Genomic DNA, 20,498 nt, shown 5'->3' with positions numbered 1-20,498 from the left:
AAATGGCAGCGCCCGCTCGTCTGCGGAGAATAAGGTCAATACTGTCAGTGAGCGCTGTCTTTTAGATGAGATGTTAATCAAGGTTCTGACTCTCTGTGGTCATTGAAAATCCTGTGGCTCTTCTTGTAAAGAGTAATGCTGAGTTCAGACTGCATGATTTTCAAAGTAGTCGTGTCACAGATGTTTTCACACTGCTTGACTATCTGGGCTAGCGTTTCGTTGCTCCTTTGTTTACACTGCAAGATGGATCGGCGACAGGGAAATTCACATTGTATGACTTTACTATAGGAAGAATCGCAGACAACTTCGTCCAAACTACGTCTCACAGCCAAAAACACGTACTATATCTTTTGTTATTAACTACATAATGAGAAAGAAGCCTTTAATGGGGTAGAAAATGTACATATTTGCTCACTTGTGTTTAAAGGGAATTAGCCATTTCTCCTCAACGTTGATAATAAACTAATTTCTTTCTGTATGAAACGTCAAACAGACACGGTTGCTCCTTAGTCCTGTCAAACCTCCACTAGTTTTTCCTCCATTTCGTGGGTCCAAATAAACAGAAAAAAAGCGCTTTTAACTTCTCCCCCAGCCTCCCGCTGGCCTGCCGCAGGTATACACACACGCAAGTGAATGCCGCTCTCTCATTGGCTGTAGGTGATCGCCGATGTTATTTTCAGTCAAAACTCAATTCACACGGCATGATTTAAATCGCCGACAGCTCCAGATATTTAGCACGCCAAATATCTCACAGGCACCGGCGACTTAGCGGCGATTCTCTCATATGGTGTCTTTGATTGTTCATACTGTGTGATTGTCACTCACGTGCACGAGCGCTGATTTGCCTGTGATTTCAGCCATTTGTCTGCGATTTCTCAAAACCTGTCGGCGAGCCAATATCGGCGCTAAAATCACGCAGTCTGAACTAGGCATAAGGTGGCCCTTACCCATCATGGCCTCCTAAACATTCCCATTCACCGAATTGTTTCTCCACTCCCCCTATAGTTGGTGTGTGGTGAGTGCACTGGCATCATTATCCTGTGGCTCCCGTCACATCATTCGAGCAGATGCTGCACACTAGTGGTGATGTGGAGAGACCCCAACCCCCAATACATGACCATGCATTATAAATACCCTATTATACAATACACATTACATTACATTACATTAGAGTGTATTGGTATTGAAATGAACCAAATCAACATTGAATAAGTAATTAATTATGAGATTGCAGCCTTTTGTATAACCACTAGCAGAATCGAATCATGCAATTTTAAAGACCTCTCAAATTGATTTGATTGACTTTACCTCTTTTCCCCCTGTGGCACTTGATTCATTAGTCACATAACATTTACAGCGTGTGATTGATTTAAAACATGCTCACATCAGAACTTGAGTGATTAAGATTTAATGAAATAACTCAAATCGCAAAAGTCTGGAGGTCCCATGAAACCCAAACAAATGATTTATATAGGAATCCCAACAGATGGTTTCACCTGTGACATCTGCAATCAACCCCACAACCTCTACCAAATCTTAAACATCCATTGATTTAGAGTTAACCTCAAAAAAAACATTATGTCAATTATAATCCACTAACATCTTCTTGTTTATTAGTCGCTTCCCACTAACTGGACATCCACAGCGCCCTCCAAGTGGACACCCATAGGAGCCAAGTGGAAAAATGTGTTACCCTAAGAAGAGGCTATATTCGCCATGTGAATCATGGGGGCCTGGCATCCGGGGGTGTCCCCTTACTCACCATATAAGGCCCCCGAGAGCTTGAGAGTTATCACTTTCTGCAGAGAGGATCTATTCTTAGGCTGTCTGTCCAGGCCATCCGAGCAGGCAAGAACTCTTCTGCTTTTTTTTTTACTTTTTTGACTTTTTGTCAAGGGTGCGATGGAACTGTTTGTTATTTTATTCTCTGATTGGTTTGGTTGTGTGATTTTGAGTTGTGTTGATGCATGATAGTTGCATAACAATGCTTGTGTATGGTAATTCAGCGTATTTCACTCAACTGCATCTCCGGTTTGTTGTTGTTGTGTTTTCAGAGGCTCCTCGGTGCCTGCCCGTACCCGGGTGTTTGGTCATCCCGACTGGAGTGAGAACAACTGAGAAGAAAAGGGGGGAAAAAAGGACTTTACTGATTTGCAACAAAGCTTTTGGCTTTAAACACACTTCAAGATGAGCAATTACACAGTAACCCTGTCAGGACCTGCACCATGGGGCTTCAGACTGCAGGGTGGCAAAGATTTCAACATGTCCCTGACCATCTCCCGGGTGAGACTACCCAAAACAAACCCATCATGCTTTATTGATCAAAAAAAGAGATAGATTTGACCAGTCTCTATATGTGAATGGTCATGTTAAAACAGAGCCTCATGTCTTCTGGCATTATGTAACAGTATGTTGCAGCTGTTGTTGTATTGGTTATCATCCAAGCCAAAGAAGAAATTCTTCAACCAGCTTTGGTGTTTTGGCTTGAGAGAGATATGTTGTGGTGTATTTACAGTGGAAAGCTCTATGAATAGAGTTAGATGATGCAAGCCTTCAGAAAATGAATCTGTTCTTGTGAGGTTGAAAGAGAAAGATGAGAAGGCCGGATTAATACCGCTTGTGGAGGTTAATCACACACACTGCATTTAACCTCTAGTGTTATTTGACAAATGTGAAAAATGTGTATTCTCGATTTTCATATACAATGCTGATTCGACCTGTAAAGTCTAATGAAAAAGTAAAGTTTAACTTTTGTTACATCCCCTGAAAAAAAGTATTTTAAACGGAGAGATAACAGATACATTTTTTTTATTATTATTTTAAAAATCTCAATCATCCAATGTAAGCTTCTGCCATGGAATAAATAAATGAATTGTGACTTAATTGCGATTTAATTGGAAATTGTGACTTTTAAACTCAAAATTTCAGGATTATCCCAATTTTGTAAATTTTACAGTTACAAAATGTTTTCTCAGACTTGCAAGTTTATATCAAGTATTTTATAAGCTGGAATATTTAATAATTATAAACTATTATATTCAATTTTTGTCTTATAATATCAGAATTACTTTGTATGAGTTTTGTAATTCTTAGATAATAAAAGTTAAAAACAAAACTGGAAAATGTAATCAAAATGGCATAAAAATTGCAACATTGCTTGTAAACTTGAAAACTGGGAAAAAAATTGTCAAAATTTTGAGAAATAAATCACAATCGTGAGATGTAAACTCAATAGTTTGACAAAAAAGTTGAAATTGTAGTAAAAAAAAAAAGGACAGAATTGTGAGATAGAAAAAAGAACACAAGATAAGTACAAAAAAACGGGTTTGGTGTTGTTTTTGATCCCATTTGTGTGGATGATATGTTTTTCCGAACATGAAAACATGATTACATGTTTGATATGACATGAAGGTGGAAGTGATGATGGCAGTTTTCATTTTCAGCATAAAAGCCATTAGCTTCTGGATGCCTCTCAGTCTGTATTGTCTGTCATTTATGCTAAGCAGCTGTTGACGTCATGTTTCATGGAAAAATGCTTCGATTCTTGTTGCTTAAGGATGTTGATTCTCATTTCAGCTATAGGATTATTCTGTTTTCTCAGAATTCATTTCTTGATGGTAAGCAGTTTCCCATTTATCATCTGTAACATGACCGTTACATAATGAGTAGTAAAATTGCTTACCTTAAAAAACAGCAATGATATTAGATTTTTTTTCTATGAGATCATTATGAATGACACTAAAGTCATTCATGATACTAAACTAAGAAGCAAAGCGATAGTTTTATCCTCCTGAGCCAATCAATAAAAAAATGTTATTGACAAACTATAACCACTTAAACATTTAAAAGCTAAAAGAGTGTCATTACTTTAAAAAAACACACCTTTCTGGTGGGGTGAATTTAGCTTAGCATGATTATTTTTTGTATTAATTATATTCGTAAAAAATTATATTTTTAATTATATTCGTAAAAAATATAATTGATAGTTAATATTTGCATTGCTTTAGTTTTTAAATTAATAGTTTAAAGTAAATTAAAAAGCACCTCAGCTTAGTTTGTAGGTTTGTTTATGTAAAGATCATTATGCATTAGGCTTAAGGTTAGACTTAATTGGTTATTTTGAAAGTTTAAATGTTACCATTTTCAAATGTTAATCTAAACACCTACATGCTGAAATATTGATTGAAAATATTGTGGCTATAGGGCTGTTGTATATTACCACCATGTAATAAGGCTCCAATAGTTAACATTAGTTTATCTGATACGAATTTCTTAGTTAATGTCTAATAAAGTTTTAAAATTATAGTCATAATCAGATTGCATACATACATACATACATACATACATACATACACACATACATACATACATCATACATACACACATACATACATACATACATACACACACACATACATACATACATACATACATACATACATACATACATACATACATACATACTGTACATACATACATACATACATACATAATCATTTTATTAAATCAATTTAATTACTAAAAACTTATCAGTTGTATTTCTTTATATTTTGGACCATCAGCAGCAAAAGTCATCATAGCCGAATAAAAGTAGAAAGCAGTAAATAGGAGAGTATGACAAATATAATTTTTGTATTCCTATTTGCTCAAATAATACAATACAAGTTCCACAATAGTGTTTTCATGACTTCATCAAAGCAACAACAAAAAAGAGACATCAACATCAAATTTACTGTCCTGTTCATTGACGCTGCATTACAAAAACCTCACATAAACAGTAATTCATTTGTTTTCCTGTTTGATGCAAAGTATAGCTTTATAAATGTACATAAATAAAAAAAAACATCAAGATATTAAAAACTTCCAAGAAATTAAGATGCTGAACACACCGCGATCACCATCATGTAAAAAAGCTTCTATTAACATAGTACAGTAGCTGTAATAAATTGCCTTTTATTTACTGCTGATTTTAATCCATTAACTTACATTTACTAATGAGATTTTATTGTAAAATGTTACCTATATAGTCCTTTAGTAATTTTATAAGGTTGAAACATTTACACTGAGCATGTGAACACACTAAACCAATACCAAAATAAGTATTTATTTTAATTATACCTGTGATAATACCATATATGTGACAATAGCTTCAGCAATTCATGGGCCACATGCACAGCTAGTGTTTTTCAGCCTATGGTAAACTTCCATTGAAAGCTTAATGTGACTACTATAAATTTTATAAGGTTCCTTTTAACCCTTTCCAGGCAGGCGTTGCTGATTTGCAACAGTTAAAAGCATTGACTTTGCCTGTTTCTAAAATTTAATTTGAGCCTGAAAGGGTTAAAAGGGACTAAGCCAACAAGAAAATGAATGAATGAATGAAGGTACCTTTTACAACATTAAATAAACTTAAGCATTCATTTAGTTGTTCAAGCCTAAAACAAGATGATAGATTGTGTAACTCCATCAAAAACACTGGGGTAAAATAAATGTTCATATTTTAAAGAGATGGCAGGGAAAAACAGAATTTAGTGCAGTGTTTCTTGTCCCGTCTGAGACCTTCTTTATATCATTTATCTATCAGGCAGTGACGATCACTTATTCTTAAGAGAAACAGATCTTAAACATGGCAAATTTACAATGGAAAGACAGTTCACTGGAAGCGCATGGACTGGCTGACTGAAAATTAAAAGTTTAGAACCTAGAATTATCAATTAAGAACCAAGAGTGTTGCTGATGCACCTTTCATATGCAATAAGGCACCCAGAAGTGCTCATGCCTTGTTCATGGACTCATAGAGATTGTACTGTCCTATCAGAGAATGAGATGATTTTCAGTCTGCATTGACAAGAAGAATAGTTTGTTTGTTTCCTAGCTGACACCTTTCTTGCCATTTGATTGGAGAGTCATTACCTCTGTTTGTCAGGTTTATGGTTGGTCCGGCATGTCATAGTGGGCCTTACAGACAGGTCCATATCTCTATTGTTTGTATTTCCATTACTTTTCCAATCAGCATTTTCAGTGGCATGCATTTCCACGCTGTAATCAGTGTCAGTCCATCTGAATTTAATAGTGTCACCTGATGCAGAATGTGGAGGTAGATTAAAACGTGGAAGGTTATGTTAGGTTCATGTCTCATATGATTGATGCACGTGTATTTGGCAGAGGTGGCGCTCTCTGTGTTTTTTTTTTTTTTACAATCACACACTGTAATAAGAGATCAGCCTCTATCCTAAAGCATTGAAGATAATCTACATTAAATCTTAATCCTGGTCCCAAGGCGGACAGAGCTGCTGTCTTTAAAAAAATAGATCAGTAATTGCTTTTGCTGTAAAAATGAAGTCGCAGTTTTGATAATTGAAAGATATAAACTCGGAATTGTGAGAAATAAAGCTAAAATTGTAAAAGATAGTCAGATTTCTAGTCTAAATTGTGTTTACATTTTGACGTTTTGGCTTTTAGTCAAATCTAATATGGCCCAAGTGGTAGAGTACGGGTCGGTACAGGTCACTTTTATCAGACTTACGTTTTCACTGCCAAACTGGTACCCTTTTGGTGGGCGTAATGTACGACAGCATGTTTCAGTCGATGTCTCGCTTGAGGAAATGTCAAAGTAAAGCTGTACCAGTCGTTCACATATCATATGAAAAGCACTTCGCACAAAACAGATGCTTTGTACACATAAATACTTGTGTATAAATGTTCATCACTAACCTTTCTATGACCATGATTTGATTATAACTGCAGATGCATGTGCAAAATAGCCCACTGTAACGTCTGCATGTATATAAAATAAATAAATCAGTCCCTGATATATTACCAATTGCAGAAAAACTACACACACATACATTAAGTCCTTATTTGGCCTTAAAAACATGCAACATATAGTCCACAGTCTGTGCAAACCTCTCATCTGTATCTTTAATCTTCACCAGCACATGTAACCTCTGTTAGAAAGTAATTCCATCATTCCGAGTTCATAATAGTCCAAAAGGCGATGATAATAGTTAAATATGGCAGTTTGTTCATGTTTTAGGTTGCTCCTTTGTGTTTTCCGGCTTAACGCTCACGTTTATTTGTTTCTTAAAGGATCGGATGTCAGAAGCACTTCAATAATCATGTGCATGTTATTATCTTGAGCTCAAGTTTGTTATTTCAAATATAATACACGTGAGCTCTCTGGAGAAAGTGTAACCACTTTCACTCTTAGACGGCCTCATAAAACAAAATCAGGACGCGGCAGATTTTGTTCTTCTTGGCTTTTTGTGGGTTTATCAAGACAACAACAAGGTTTGTCTGCGCTTGGGTCGACCATGGCTGGTTATTATCTGTATATAGTATTATGATGTAATGTCTTGCCTGTGTATTTAAAAATGGCAGTTCCTTTTGTTTCATTTCTCTGTAAACCAATATCATTCAGCTGCACATTCAGCTCAGTCTAGCTCTGCCTTTTGGTACCATTTTTTTCTAGCTAGGTACCCTTTCTAAAGATTACCCAAGAATTGGGACGGTATGGTTCGATTTTTGATATCATTTGACAGTGAAAACGGTCATAAAAGCATACCAAACCGTACCATACCATCTAGCTTCACTCAGTTGAAATAAGCCAATAAACATTTTTACAAACAAAGGGGGGGTTGGGGTCCTGAATTGTGAGTTGTTATTTAATTGTATTTTATTCTATTGAATCTCAGGCTGGATTTCCATTCAAATCTGTATATTATTATTATTATTATTATTATCATTATTATTATCTTTAAGTCTTTTTTCCCTAATTTTTGTTCAATGGAAAGAAAAAAATGTCAACACATTTCTAAAATATAATAGTTTAATAGATTAATAAAGGGACTAAGCCGACAAGCAAATTAATGAATTAATTAATTTTTAGGCAATAGAGTGGAGGAACTATGATGTCACCTCGGCTGCTAGCATAAAACTGGTTCCCCTAAAATCCCTATTTTTTCCATAGGCTTTTTGAAGATTGCAAATAATAAGCTCTGTGTTGAAACACTGTTCATTACACTTACACGTTTTGTCGAGCCAAAAAATCCTCACACGAAAATAAAACTTTGAGCACTTTTAGATCTTAAATGTAAAGTCAAGATTTAAAAAGCTAAAATTAGGCTAGAAACGGACTACAGAGCCTTTGGGGTGCTTGTCTGTGACGTCAGCACCACCCTTCTACAGATAACTTTACAAGCTTATTTTTTCCATGACAAAAAGTTAATCTCTCTGTTTATAATATTATAATCCACACTATATATTATAAACAAATATATACGCAAAAACACATAGACCCACGTGCCTTTTGGATCATTTTTACAGAGGAAATACATCTGTTTTGCTTTACGGTTGTTGTAAAAGTTTTAAAACTGTATGTATAAATGTGCCTACATAGTAATATCATAAGACATTTAAATAAGTGTTTCGCTCGCGTGCACACAGCCTGCTTACCTATACAGATGACAGAAATTAGGAATGAGGGACAAGTCTATCAAATGCCTGCAAGTTCCATCATGGATCGAGAACAACATTCAATACTCTTTTTGTCACGAAGTACAGCGAAAACAGCCCATACAGACACATATGCTATACATTTTATGGAGGAGTGTAAATACTGCATGCATTCTGTATAGCCAAAAAATAAAATAAAAATAAAAATAAATAAAAATAAAATAAGACTTTCTTCACAAGAAAAGATAGTATAGAAAATACTGTGTAAAAATTCCTTGCTCTGTTAAACATTTATGAAATGTTTGAAAAAGAAAAAAAAATCACAGGACGGCATAATAATCATGACTTTAAATGCATAAGTGTTGTTTTGAGCCCTCTTGATTTTCTTTGCTGGGAGAGATGTTGCATGTTTCTAAAATATCTAATCTCAGACAGAGCTGCTGTCATCAAATAATAATAATAGTAATAATAATAAGCACAGTAATTGCTTTTGCTGCTACAAGCCGAGTGTTTTTAGACAATGTGTTAGAAAGAAGTTGTGAAATTTATTGAGAACAAAGAAGGAGTGGGTGATTCAATTTAATACTTTGATTCAGTAATTATTAGAACCTCATATTTTGTCCTAGTATGTGAGTAAAATACCCCAGGATATGAGATATTGGTGTCAATAATGGAGCCGACAAACAGCTAACGCTGGACAGGAGAGCTACGCTTTACAGTAGCTGTTGACAAATGGATCTAGACCTGAAATGTAACCTTTTGAAATATCAAATCACAGACATTGTTTTATATTTCATGCACACCGTGATCCATCTTTAATTAATATGTCCTGGCCTTAGTGTTGCAGACATGAGAAAATGACAGCGCTAATCTAAAGTTCATGCAAAGTGAGCAATAATAGGCGTATTTGTTTATGCGTGCGGGTTGTTTGCACAGTTGTTGATTGCCTTTTGAAATTTGAGGTTTTAGGTCACTTTTTGAATCTTTGGCTTACTCGCAAATGAAAAGCTGCATTGTAGCTAATGATAGCATTGACTAGCACTTTTGGCCCGTGGGTTCAATGGCTGACTTGTGGTCACCTATTTTAGCTTATAGCACTGAAGGTCAGGCCAGCAGAAATACATGTGAGTCATACATGTGAAGAGCCCAGACAATAGACTCATTGTGAATTTATATATTGCTTGGAGATAGTACCATAACTATTGCTATTGAAGCTGGTAGGGTTAATGTACGTTCAGATGGTTGTTATTGAGAAATTATAATGAAAACAGAGGGTTATTATGTACTATGTATAACAACTGGCCAGTTGTAATTATTCTGCTTTTTACACAGCTGCTAAATAATTTTGTAAGAATGAGATGAGGTGGCGAAGTGGATAGCACAAAGGTTGCTGGTTCTAGCCTTGCCTGGGTCAGTTGGCATTTCTGTGTGGAGTTTGCATGACTTTCCCTTGTTTGTGTGGGTTTCCTCCAGGCGCTCCGGTTTCCCCCACAAGTCCAAAGACATGCGGTACAGGTGAATTGGGTAAGCTAAATTGTTCATAGTGTATGAGTGTGAATGAGAGTCTTTGGGTGTTTCCCTGTGATGGGTTGCATCTGGAAGGCCATCCGTTGCATAAAACATGTGCTGGATAAGTAGGCTGGTTATTTCACTGTGGCGACCCCTGATTAATAGAAGGACTAAGCCGAAAAGAAAATGAATGAATAAATGAATGTAAGTTCAAAAGAAGTGAACATTTAAAGGAAGTTCACCTAAAAAATAAAAATATGCTCATTTTTTACTCATCCTGAGAGGTTCCAAACTGTTATTTTTTCCTGTTGAACATGAAATTAAATATTCTGAAGATAGTTGAAAGCCTTACAAAATAAATAAATAAATAAATAAATCAGACTGGTATGGAATAAATGGAGGATGAGTAAATGATGAGTAAATGATGAAAATTTTATAGAATTTCAATAATATTAATTTTAAAGTCATGGCATGTAGAAAATTAAACATGGTCAAATAAATAAGTTGGAAAAAATTGTAAATATTAATTTCATTTAATTAAATTTTTTATTTTATTTTGTTTTATTTTTTATTTTATTTTATTAATTTATTTGTTTTTTTTTTATTCATTAAAAAATATTTTTTTAGCCTTAGTCCCGTTATTAATCCGGGGTCACCTACACAGCAAAATGAACCGCCTTAATTTAATTTAATTTAATTTAATTTAATTTAATTTAATTTAATTTAATTTAATTTAATTTAATTTAATTTAATTTAATTTAATTTAATTTAATTTAATTTTAAAAAAAATAATTTTCTTTTCAGCTTTGTCCCTTTATTAATCAGGGGTCGCCCCAGCTGAATGAACCGCCAACTTATCTAGCATATGTTTTATGCAGCATATGCCCTTCCAGCCACAACCCAGCACTGGGAAACATCAATACACTTTCTCATCCACACATATACACTACGGCCAATTCAGCTTATTCAGTTCATCTAATCAATGTCTGTGGACTGTGGCGAAAACCAGAGCACCCGGAGGAAACCCACGCCAACACAGGAAGAACATGCAAACCCCAAGCAGAAATGCCAACTGACCCAGCTAGGGCTTGAGCCTTTCATCTTGCTGTGAGGCAACAGCGCTACCCACTGCACCACAGTGTCTACCTTAATTTAATTTAATTTAATTTAATTTAATTTAATTTAATTTAATTTAATTTAATTTAATTTAATTTAATTTAATTTAATTTAATTATTAATATTTTATATTATTTTTTTATTTTATTCATGCAGAGTGCTCTCATGAAAACAGATGAAACAACAAATGTGCATCCTTGATTTTATTGCTGACCTTTGACTGAATTGAAAGCTTTTTAATTTCAAATTGTCCTTTTGTCAACCAAAACACAATCTAAAAATGCAAAGACAATGAATTCTGGGGATTCTGATAAGAGCAAACACAGAACTTTCTTAGCAGTGATGCATTTAAAACAATGCCATTTTGTCAGTGTGTCTTTGTAGAACAGCCCTGCTGATAGCAGAAAGCACTAAATGTCCTCTCAGAGATTACTTCTGTCATTATATGTTATTGCGCATGATATGGAACTCCAGCCCTGAAAAATGCCAACATTAAATTCTGTAAAGCACTTCATAAAGCCCAAGACAAAGACCATGGATTCATTTAGAATCTACTATATTTAGTTATTTCACCAAATCTTTATTTTGTCGTCATTATTCTATCGTCTTTTCACATGTACATTGGGGCTTTTCAAACATGTAAGTTCCTTTAACAGATGTCTTGTTCACTCTTTAAGTTCTCTGACACTGAGTACTTTAAGAGGTCAGGCTACTTTAGGCTGAGGTCAATGCCTTTCTGACTTGAAGGTGAACAGAGTCATGAACTTCTGTGCATATTAGTATTGGTGTGCCGAAGCATAGCAACCAAAAATACAAATGCATATACTGTCCACCTCCTTCAGAGCTTAGCAAATACTCACAGGCAGTGCAGACCAGCACCCCGACCTTTATTTTCTGTCAGAACAGTCAAAAGACAAATAAAGGTGGCAAAAGACAATTAAAGATGGCATTTACCAAGGGCTGCCTCATAAATCACAATGCCTACAATGCTAGACCCCACTTCTTCACTAAACAAGACTTGTACTATCACACGGCAATCTGACATATAACAGATGCTCTCATCTGTAACTTTGAAAGGCATATTGGATCAACTATCATTATTTAAGATGAATGTTCAGATTTTTAGGAAGGAACGGGAGAGCTGGATCATCAAATCTTTAAGTTAAGACAGTTGCCATCTGGACTAAACAATGCATCAGATGTTTTCATATGGATCTTAGCAGGTCATCGGATTTACCGTCTGTTGTGATGCGATTGATAGATTAACTTAAACAGCTGTATTATTGCATTTATTTTGTTACCTGTTATACCTTTATATATTTTATTGTACAGCTGAAAATGATCTATCTAATATATTAATTAAAAAATCATAAAGTGCTAAAAAAAATAAACTAGCTTCTGAAGCCTGTTTTTAGGTGTCTTTTCATTTGTATGAAATGCTTTCCTTGCAAATGTGACTTTATAACTCACAATTCTGATCTTTTTCCTCTGAAGTGTGACATAAAATCGCAATTCTAAGAAAATAGTCAGCCTTGGTTGCAACATAGGCTCATTCTGAAAACGTACCCCTATATAGATTTCTGGAGATTGTGAATTATGTAACCAGAAGTACGTATGACTGCATTTTGTCTTTAAAACGAACTCTATAGGGTGGTATGACGACGTTCCCTTACGTGCTTACTAGCTCACCGCTTACCTCCATATGGAGGGCTTTCTCGCTGATACCAGTTTGTCTAGTTAGCTCGCCCTGTATGTTGGCGGACTTAAGACACAAAGAGGAGTTGACCACGACAACGGGATTTGAGTCCGGGGAAGAATGGTTCCAGAAAGCAAGACAAAAACAAAAGCCGAAAAAATAAAAAGTAAATAGCAGGGTGAGAATGTGATAAAATACGAAAACATGGTAAAAAATAGACGACGAAATTTACTTTATCTGGATTGCTTTTTAAAACTGTCGGTTGGGTTTAGGGAAATGGGTGAGCGGGTCAATCAGTGCTTTTGATTTACACGAGAACAGCAGGTGCAGATGGCATTCGCGAGAGAAATTTGAGATCTAAAAAGGATACACAGCAGCCGCTGGTGGATATGCAAAAACAATAACTGCAAAAAATGTAGCTCCTGGGACGTATTTGGTGCTCTTCAGAAATGTATATAGAGGATGAGCCTGAATGAGAATAAGCCTGGGTTGCTTTTCTTTCTCAAACATTTTATGACTCGAGTATTTATCTCTCCATTCTGTCTTAGGAACTAGTAACATTTTTGTATTCCTAATAAAAAAAACAACTGAATTTTGAAAAACAGAATTCCATATCATGGTGTCAGAAATTATAATACTTAAAAAGATAGTTCAAACAAAAATGAAAATCAACAGAAGTGTTCAACAAAAGAAAGAAACTCATAAAGACAACTAAATTTTATTTTTAGGTGAACTTTTCCTTTAGATACAAAAATAAGACAGAATGCTATTTTTAATATTTATAATTTAATTCAATATTATTAATATTTCATTTTACTGATAATAAAAACACCTTCCTTTACATGTAGAACCATCAGTACTAATGAAGAACCTTTTTAAGTGTGTTTAACATTACACTCAAAAATTTTTTGTGGTTGTTCAAACTACTATTCAAAATGAGCTGAAACAACACAATTCACGAGTTTTTCAGGACAACTCAATTTATTCAACTTCATTTATTCAATCATTTACTTTTTGGCTTAGTCCCTTTATTCCACAGTGGAATGAACCACCAACTTATCCAGCATATGTTTTTTACGCAGCGGATGCCCTTTCAGCTGCAACCCATCACCAAGAAACACCCATACACTTCCATTCACACACATATATACCACAAACAACTTGCCTTTCTTATGCCATCTGACCCAGCCGAGGCTCTAACAAATGACCTTCTGGCTGTGAGGTGAGAGCGCCACCCACTGTGCCACCATGCTGCCCACAACTTAATTGTTTCATGTTCAATCCACTTAAATTTGTAAAAACGAATAAGGTAACTTAATTCCTTCATGTTGCCCTAACATAAATCGATTGCGTGGAACCCAATATTTTTACAGTGTAGATAAGTGTGCAATATCAGTTCAAAATCAGTATGATTAACTGTTGTTTTCCAAAACCTTCTTCCTGTCCGTTAAAAAAGCAGAATTTCAATAGAAATATGTTCTTCTTCGAGTGTGTTTGTGTAATTAGTGTCTCTGTGCCATTCATGTGCCGCTTCATAATTGAAGTGTCGGTCGAGCAGCACTCTGTTGGCTTAAGTGAAATGTGAACAGGAGGAGGGCGATGATGAGGTTTCTGATCCAGCTTGTAGGACCCTGACCAGTGAAGCATGCGGTGGGATTTAATTACATAATAGCCAAGCAGAAATGTGTCTCAACAGTAAAGCCAGTGCAGTGCGTGTGGTGAATAATTATACTAGTGTAAAAAATACAATCAAATGAGAAACTTTCTCCAATGCATTACATGTATTAGTGAATCATTCATTCATTCATTCATTCCTTTTCTTTTCGACTTATTCCCTTTATTAATCAGGGGTTGCCTCAGCAGAATGAACCGCCAACTTATCCAGCATATGTTTTACGCAGCAGATGCCCTTTAAGCCACAACCCAACACCAGGAAATACTCATACACTCTTGCATCCACACTCATACACCGTGGCCAATTTAGCTTCTTCAATTCACCTATAGAGCATGTCTTTGGATTTGTGGGGAAAACTGGAGCACCCGGAGGAAACCCATTCCACCACAGTGAGAACATGCAAACTCCACTCAGAAATCCCAACTGACTCAGGCAGGGCTTCTTGCTGTGAGGCGATCGTGCTATCCTCTTTGCCACCGTGACACCCTTAGTGAATCATATAGAGTTTATTCATTCATTTTCTTTTCGGCTTAGTCCCTTTATTAATCTGGGGTCGCAACAGCGGAATGAACCGCCAATTTATTCAGCGTATGTTTATATTACAAATCATGTTTACATTCTGTCCACACAGTAAAAAATGCTGGGTATCACACACTTCCTTCATGTTGTCCCGACAAAAAGGAATTACGTTAACTGAATTGGTTTCACCAATGTAAGTGGATTAAACATAAAACATTTAAGTTGTCCCAAAATAAAAATCTCAAGAACTGCTCATTTTAAATATGTAGTTTGAACAAGCAGCTAAATAAAAAAAGTATAAGTCATTGCTTATTCTGGATTTCTCTTATTTTCAGATATACCACATGATCTTGTTTGGCAGTTGTGTATTTACTAGCAGAACATTACATGAAGGAGAGCTCTGTATATGTGTGCATGTTGAATAATGGCAGCAGGTGGGACAGAACGGTTGGTGGCAGGGCCCCAGAATACAGGGTCAAATTGAGGGAAGCAGGGGGAGGCGTCAACAACAACCTTTATTTTTAACATTTTAATGAGCTGGCTGAAAGTATAGCCACTGCCTTGTTGCAAAGATGGGATTTCAGTATATGTCCCTTTGATTTCTGGGTAACACTTTATAACTACACACCATGAATCATTTACTAAGCATTAGCATCTAGTGAGTTCATTATTTGTTAAGCATTAACTCTACATTAACAAATGTTAGTAAGCAGTTTATAACTGCACCTATAAATGCTGTATTCTTTACTTACAACCACATTTATAATGTGCTTAATAATTTCATACTTTATTAATGATTTATTTTTCATTATTAAATGAAGTACTGCATTATTTACAAACTTGTTGTATTTAAGAGTAGTTAGTGGTTTTTAAGATAATTCAGAATGAGTTAGTAAATGATTAATAAACTATTGAAATCAACGTCCATATATCTTATTATTAAGGCATACAGTAATAGTTACTATGTATGTTAATAAATGCTACATTCACTTCATGAAGTTTTGTGACCTATTAAAGTGAGGACTATGCTTTATAAATCCCTTATAAATGACAAATAAAGGCTTCATATCAAATTAACAATAATCTTTACAATCTTATCTAAAAAGTAAAGGTGCAACTAAAGTTGCAAAGATTTATTTTTTATTTGATACAGTTTCATTTGTGTATCTTCAAACGAATAGGAGTGTATAATATTGTTTATGTTCTTTTTTCCTGTTTAGAATTTAACTGAGCCTATATTTGTCATTTATAAGGGTTTTATAAAGCATAAATAGTCCTCACTTTAGATTAGGTTTCAAAACTGCATCAAGTTGAGTTAATAAAGCATAATTAACATACAAAGTAACCATTAATATATGCCTGAATAATAAGAGTGACATATGTTAAACTGAATAGTTTATTAATCATTTACTAACTCATTCTGAATTATCTTTAAAAACAACAAACTACTCTTAAATACAACTGGTTTGTAAATAATGCAATACTTCATTAGGCAATGAAAAATAAATCATCAACAAAGTATGAAATTAAGCACATTATAAATGTGGTTGTAAGTCAAGAATACAGCATTTGTAGCTGTAGTTATAAACTGCTTACATATGTTAATGTAGAGTTAATTTTTAACAAATAATGAATTCACTATTTGCTAATGCTTAATTAATGGTTTATAGTGTGTAATTATAAAGGGTTACCGATTTCTGTACTTTTTCAAACATGAGTGTGTTTTTCCACTCATCTGCGCTGCTTTTCAAACCATTTTTTTTTTTTTGCTTTTCCCTCTTTGTAATAGTAACTCTATCTTTAGGTTATGCTTTACCAGTGGTGTAAAGCAGCAAATTACTAATTCTCAAATTAGTATGAATTAATAAAAATAGTACAATTGTAAAAAATGTGCACTTATACTTTTGCTTGAGTACATTTTAGTGCTGCATTGGTACTTTTACTGCGCACTACTCTGTTTATTTTTGTTGTCTACGGTGTTTGCCTAAATAGAACATCAGTTCTGTGGATTAATTCAATCAAACTGTGCATCAAAAAAATCACATCAGACAGACTGACCTCAAGACATGGATGCTTTATGAATGCAGCAAACATGTACAGTGTGAAAGCATTAAAAGAGCCTAAGAAGACGCAAAATGTCACAAAACAACCAAGAGACTGTTATACTGTACCTACTGTACAATGTCCTCCTTAGACAATAGTTTCTATCAATTAAAAAATTATATAAGTGCTGTATGAGCTGACACTCATAACTGGTTAGTGAGGGCTCAAAGACACTTAAAAGGCCCGTGAAGTGCTTTGAAATGTGCATTTTTATTTGATGTTTAAGGCACAATCTTAGCCGAAACATGAAGAGAGGGTGGAACATAGTTTAGCCCCTCCCCCTTTTTAAAAACAGTTTTGTTTTATCACTACTCTGCCAGTGAGTGTGGTTGAGATCAAGTGCATCAAATGAGAAGCGTCTTAAAGAGTGAGGGGCTTGTCAGATACTGGAGAGCATTACATTGGTTATGATTCAATAAGAAACTGAAGTATGAGGTGCTGTGGAAAAAATCGTTGTTTAATTAAGGCGGAAGTGACAAACTACAGGCTTTACATGTTTATATCATATCATTTTATCTTCTAAACGCTCTTTTTTTCTGTTTTGGAGCAACTAACAATAAAAACTAAACTAACAATACTGATATTAACATCTAAAAAAAACTTTATTTTAATTTCATAGGACCTTTAAAATCAAATTTCACTTGTTTCTCTTAAGCTGGACGTGCATAACGTGATTTTTGCTAAATGTGTGTTAGATTTTTCCCATTGTGAGAATTTGCATGGAAATCTTTGATGCCATTATGATCATGGCTCTTATGGTGTGTATTAAATTAATGAGCCTAGCCGAGCTGCTCCAGATCATTTTAAAACATGTCAAACATTTTAGGAGCAGTTGGCTTGAATTTGTCGAGTTGATCAGTTAAACCATACAAAGCTGACCAATCAGGAGCATAAATTCACCGATCCTGAGCTTACAGCAGACTAGGTGTTCTGGTTTTGCATTTCTGAAAAAGAACCTGTCTTTGTTGCAAACATTCATGGTTCATAATAGTATAAAATTTTATTAGAGAAACAGAGAGAGAAAGAGCGAGAGACAGTCGCAAAGCAGTCAAAATAATGTCTTTCTCTGTTCATGTTTTTGGCGCAGAATTTCATGTGATTGCTTTGGAATTTGCCAGATCATAAAAGCATGTATTACTACTTCCGAATGATTTCCACATGAACTCACATGATGTGCACAAGCACATATGACCTTCTGATCATCAGTACTGTGTGTACAATCAGTATTGTATGTACGTCCAACATTAGATGTGCAGCAGATAAAAAGATAATGCTTTTGAGAAAATCTTTTTAATTTTCAATGCACTCTGTCTTGGTTAAAACCAAAATTTGCCAATATCACTAAATTTTTTATATGCTCCTACTTTTATTCGGAGGGGGTTTGGGGATTTATAAAAGTGTTGCTTTTGTTGTATTCATATAGCAAAAATTATATTGGTAATCAAGTTTCCTTAATAAAAATTCCCAAATCCCAAAATGTACAGTTGAAGAAAGAATTATTAACCCCCCTGAATTATTAGCCCCCCTGTTTATTTTTTCCCCAATATCTGTTTAACGGAGAGAAGATTTTTTCAAAACATTTGTACACATAATAGTTTTAATAACTCATTTCTAATAACTGATTTATTTTATCTTTGCCATGACGACAGTAAATAATATTTGACTAGATATTTTTCAAGACAAAAAACAAAAACTGCTTTTATTTGAGCCAAAATAAAACAAATAAAAGAGAAAAAAATATTATCAGACAAACAGTGAAAATTTCCTTGCTCTGTTAAACATAATTTGAAAAATATGTAATAAAGAAAAATTCAAAGTGGGGCTAATGATTCTGACTTCAAATGTATATTTGTCCTAAATCCACGTGCCCTATTGTCACAAGTAGTGTATGCACATGTAGCATGTAAAAAAATGGAAAAAAAAATAGTTTACTTTCACCATTTTTGCAGTTTTGACTTTATCACTAATTATAAGGAGTTTATTTGTGTAATTTACTGCATATCTGATGTAGACGGTGAACGCTCATATTTAATTTAATGATATATATTTGATGCTGTAAGGATTTTTTTTTCCAAGTATTTTGTTTATATTACATAACCTACTATCATCCTAATTTATTATATTTGTTTAAATAAATGCATGCAGATGCAAAATGACTAAGCTGTCACTTAATTAGAAAAAAAAAAAAACTTTATATTTGGTATTGGGCTTCCACTAACTTGTAAAAAGCCCTCCAGTGTACAAATGCTGCTTTCATTTGACAAGGGCTTTTATTGGGAGGTCACTTTTTATTTACTAAATGATTTCCATTTTCAAGATCCCAAATGTTGTACCATTTGTTTAACGTCAGCTGGACCTTTGACAACATTACCTATTGTGAGATATACCTGAATGAATGACGGATGAATCCTGCAAAACAATACAAAAATAAAAAATCAAATATGAAGTTGAAGTCAGAATTATTAGCCCCCCTTTGATTTTTTTTCTTTTTTAAATATTTCACAAATGATGTTTAACAGATCAAGAAAATTTTTACAGTATGTTTGATTATGTATATATATATATATATATATATATATATATATATATATATATATATATATATATATATATATATATATAATTCTGACTTCAACTGTATAAATGAATGAGTAAATAAATCCATACATTTCTGCATAAATAAAACAATATAAAAATAAAAATGCAGTATATAAAAAATCCACAAATTCCTGCACAAATAAATATCTAAACAATCGATAGTGCAGGCAGGTAAATAAGTCACATGAATGTCGGGGAGTAAGAAGATGCTAAACTGAAAGTTGATTCTTTTCCTCACCTCAACATGCTAATGAGAGGCGGTCTTTATGCCATCATTGGTTGATCGTTAGAAAAATTTTGCATTAAATGTTTTTGATTGGCTTCTGATGATTGACAAACAGCCTCTCATTAGGCATTATCGCTGAGGAAAAGTAAATACACAACAACTCGTTCTCATCCCTAAGGCGTCAAGGTACTTGACCATGCTTCAGTTCGGGGTGAGAATGGGTTGTACGCAACTACGTTCAAGAATGAATAAACGTTTTTAGTTTAGCATTGACGTATTCATGTAATTTATTTTATTATTTACCTAAATTTGTGGATTTATATATACATTTATTTATTTATTTGCAAATTTATCCATTGATTTGTTCATGCAGAAATGTATGTATTTATTTACTCATTTATTTATACATTTGCGTATTTATTCATTTATTGTTTTTGCAGATTTCGTCATCCATATTCATGAAACAGCTTTGCAAACAGGAAAAAAGCAGAGCACAGGACTTCAGTTAAATGTTTGATTAGATGATTTTATGGTTTTCATTTGCTATTGCTGTGATCTTATTGAGGGAGTGAAAGAAAGCAAGGATGTGCACAGATAGATAG

At 34.3% G+C, this 20,498-nt stretch overlaps 1 protein-coding gene across 5 annotated transcripts in view; it reads left to right on the top strand.

The window, feature by feature from the left end:
• Positions 1-1,791: 1,791 nt before the first annotated feature.
• Positions 1,792-20,498, top strand: part of ldb3b (LIM domain binding 3b) — a 39,920-nt gene continuing 21,213 nt past the window's right edge. For 2 of the 5 annotated variants that reach the window (XM_005156272.6, XM_005156271.6), the window contains exons 1-2: positions 1,792-1,848; positions 2,055-2,283. In XM_005156272.6, coding sequence (XP_005156329.1) covers positions 2,188-2,283 — 96 coding nt within the window. In that variant the 5' untranslated portion in view covers positions 1,792-1,848; positions 2,055-2,187. Of the gene's footprint in view, positions 1,898-2,051; positions 2,284-20,498 lie in introns of those variants that run through there. The other 3 variants (XM_005156273.6, XM_009306591.5, NM_199858.3) reach the window with 2 other exon arrangements.

This window comes from Danio rerio, chromosome 12 (genome assembly GCF_049306965.1).
Source record: "Danio rerio strain Tuebingen ecotype United States chromosome 12, GRCz12tu, whole genome shotgun sequence".
Taxonomy (NCBI): domain Eukaryota; kingdom Metazoa; phylum Chordata; class Actinopteri; order Cypriniformes; family Danionidae; genus Danio; species Danio rerio.
The sequence above is the reverse complement of the archived record's forward strand: the minus strand, read 5'-3'. Positions and strand labels throughout refer to the sequence as shown.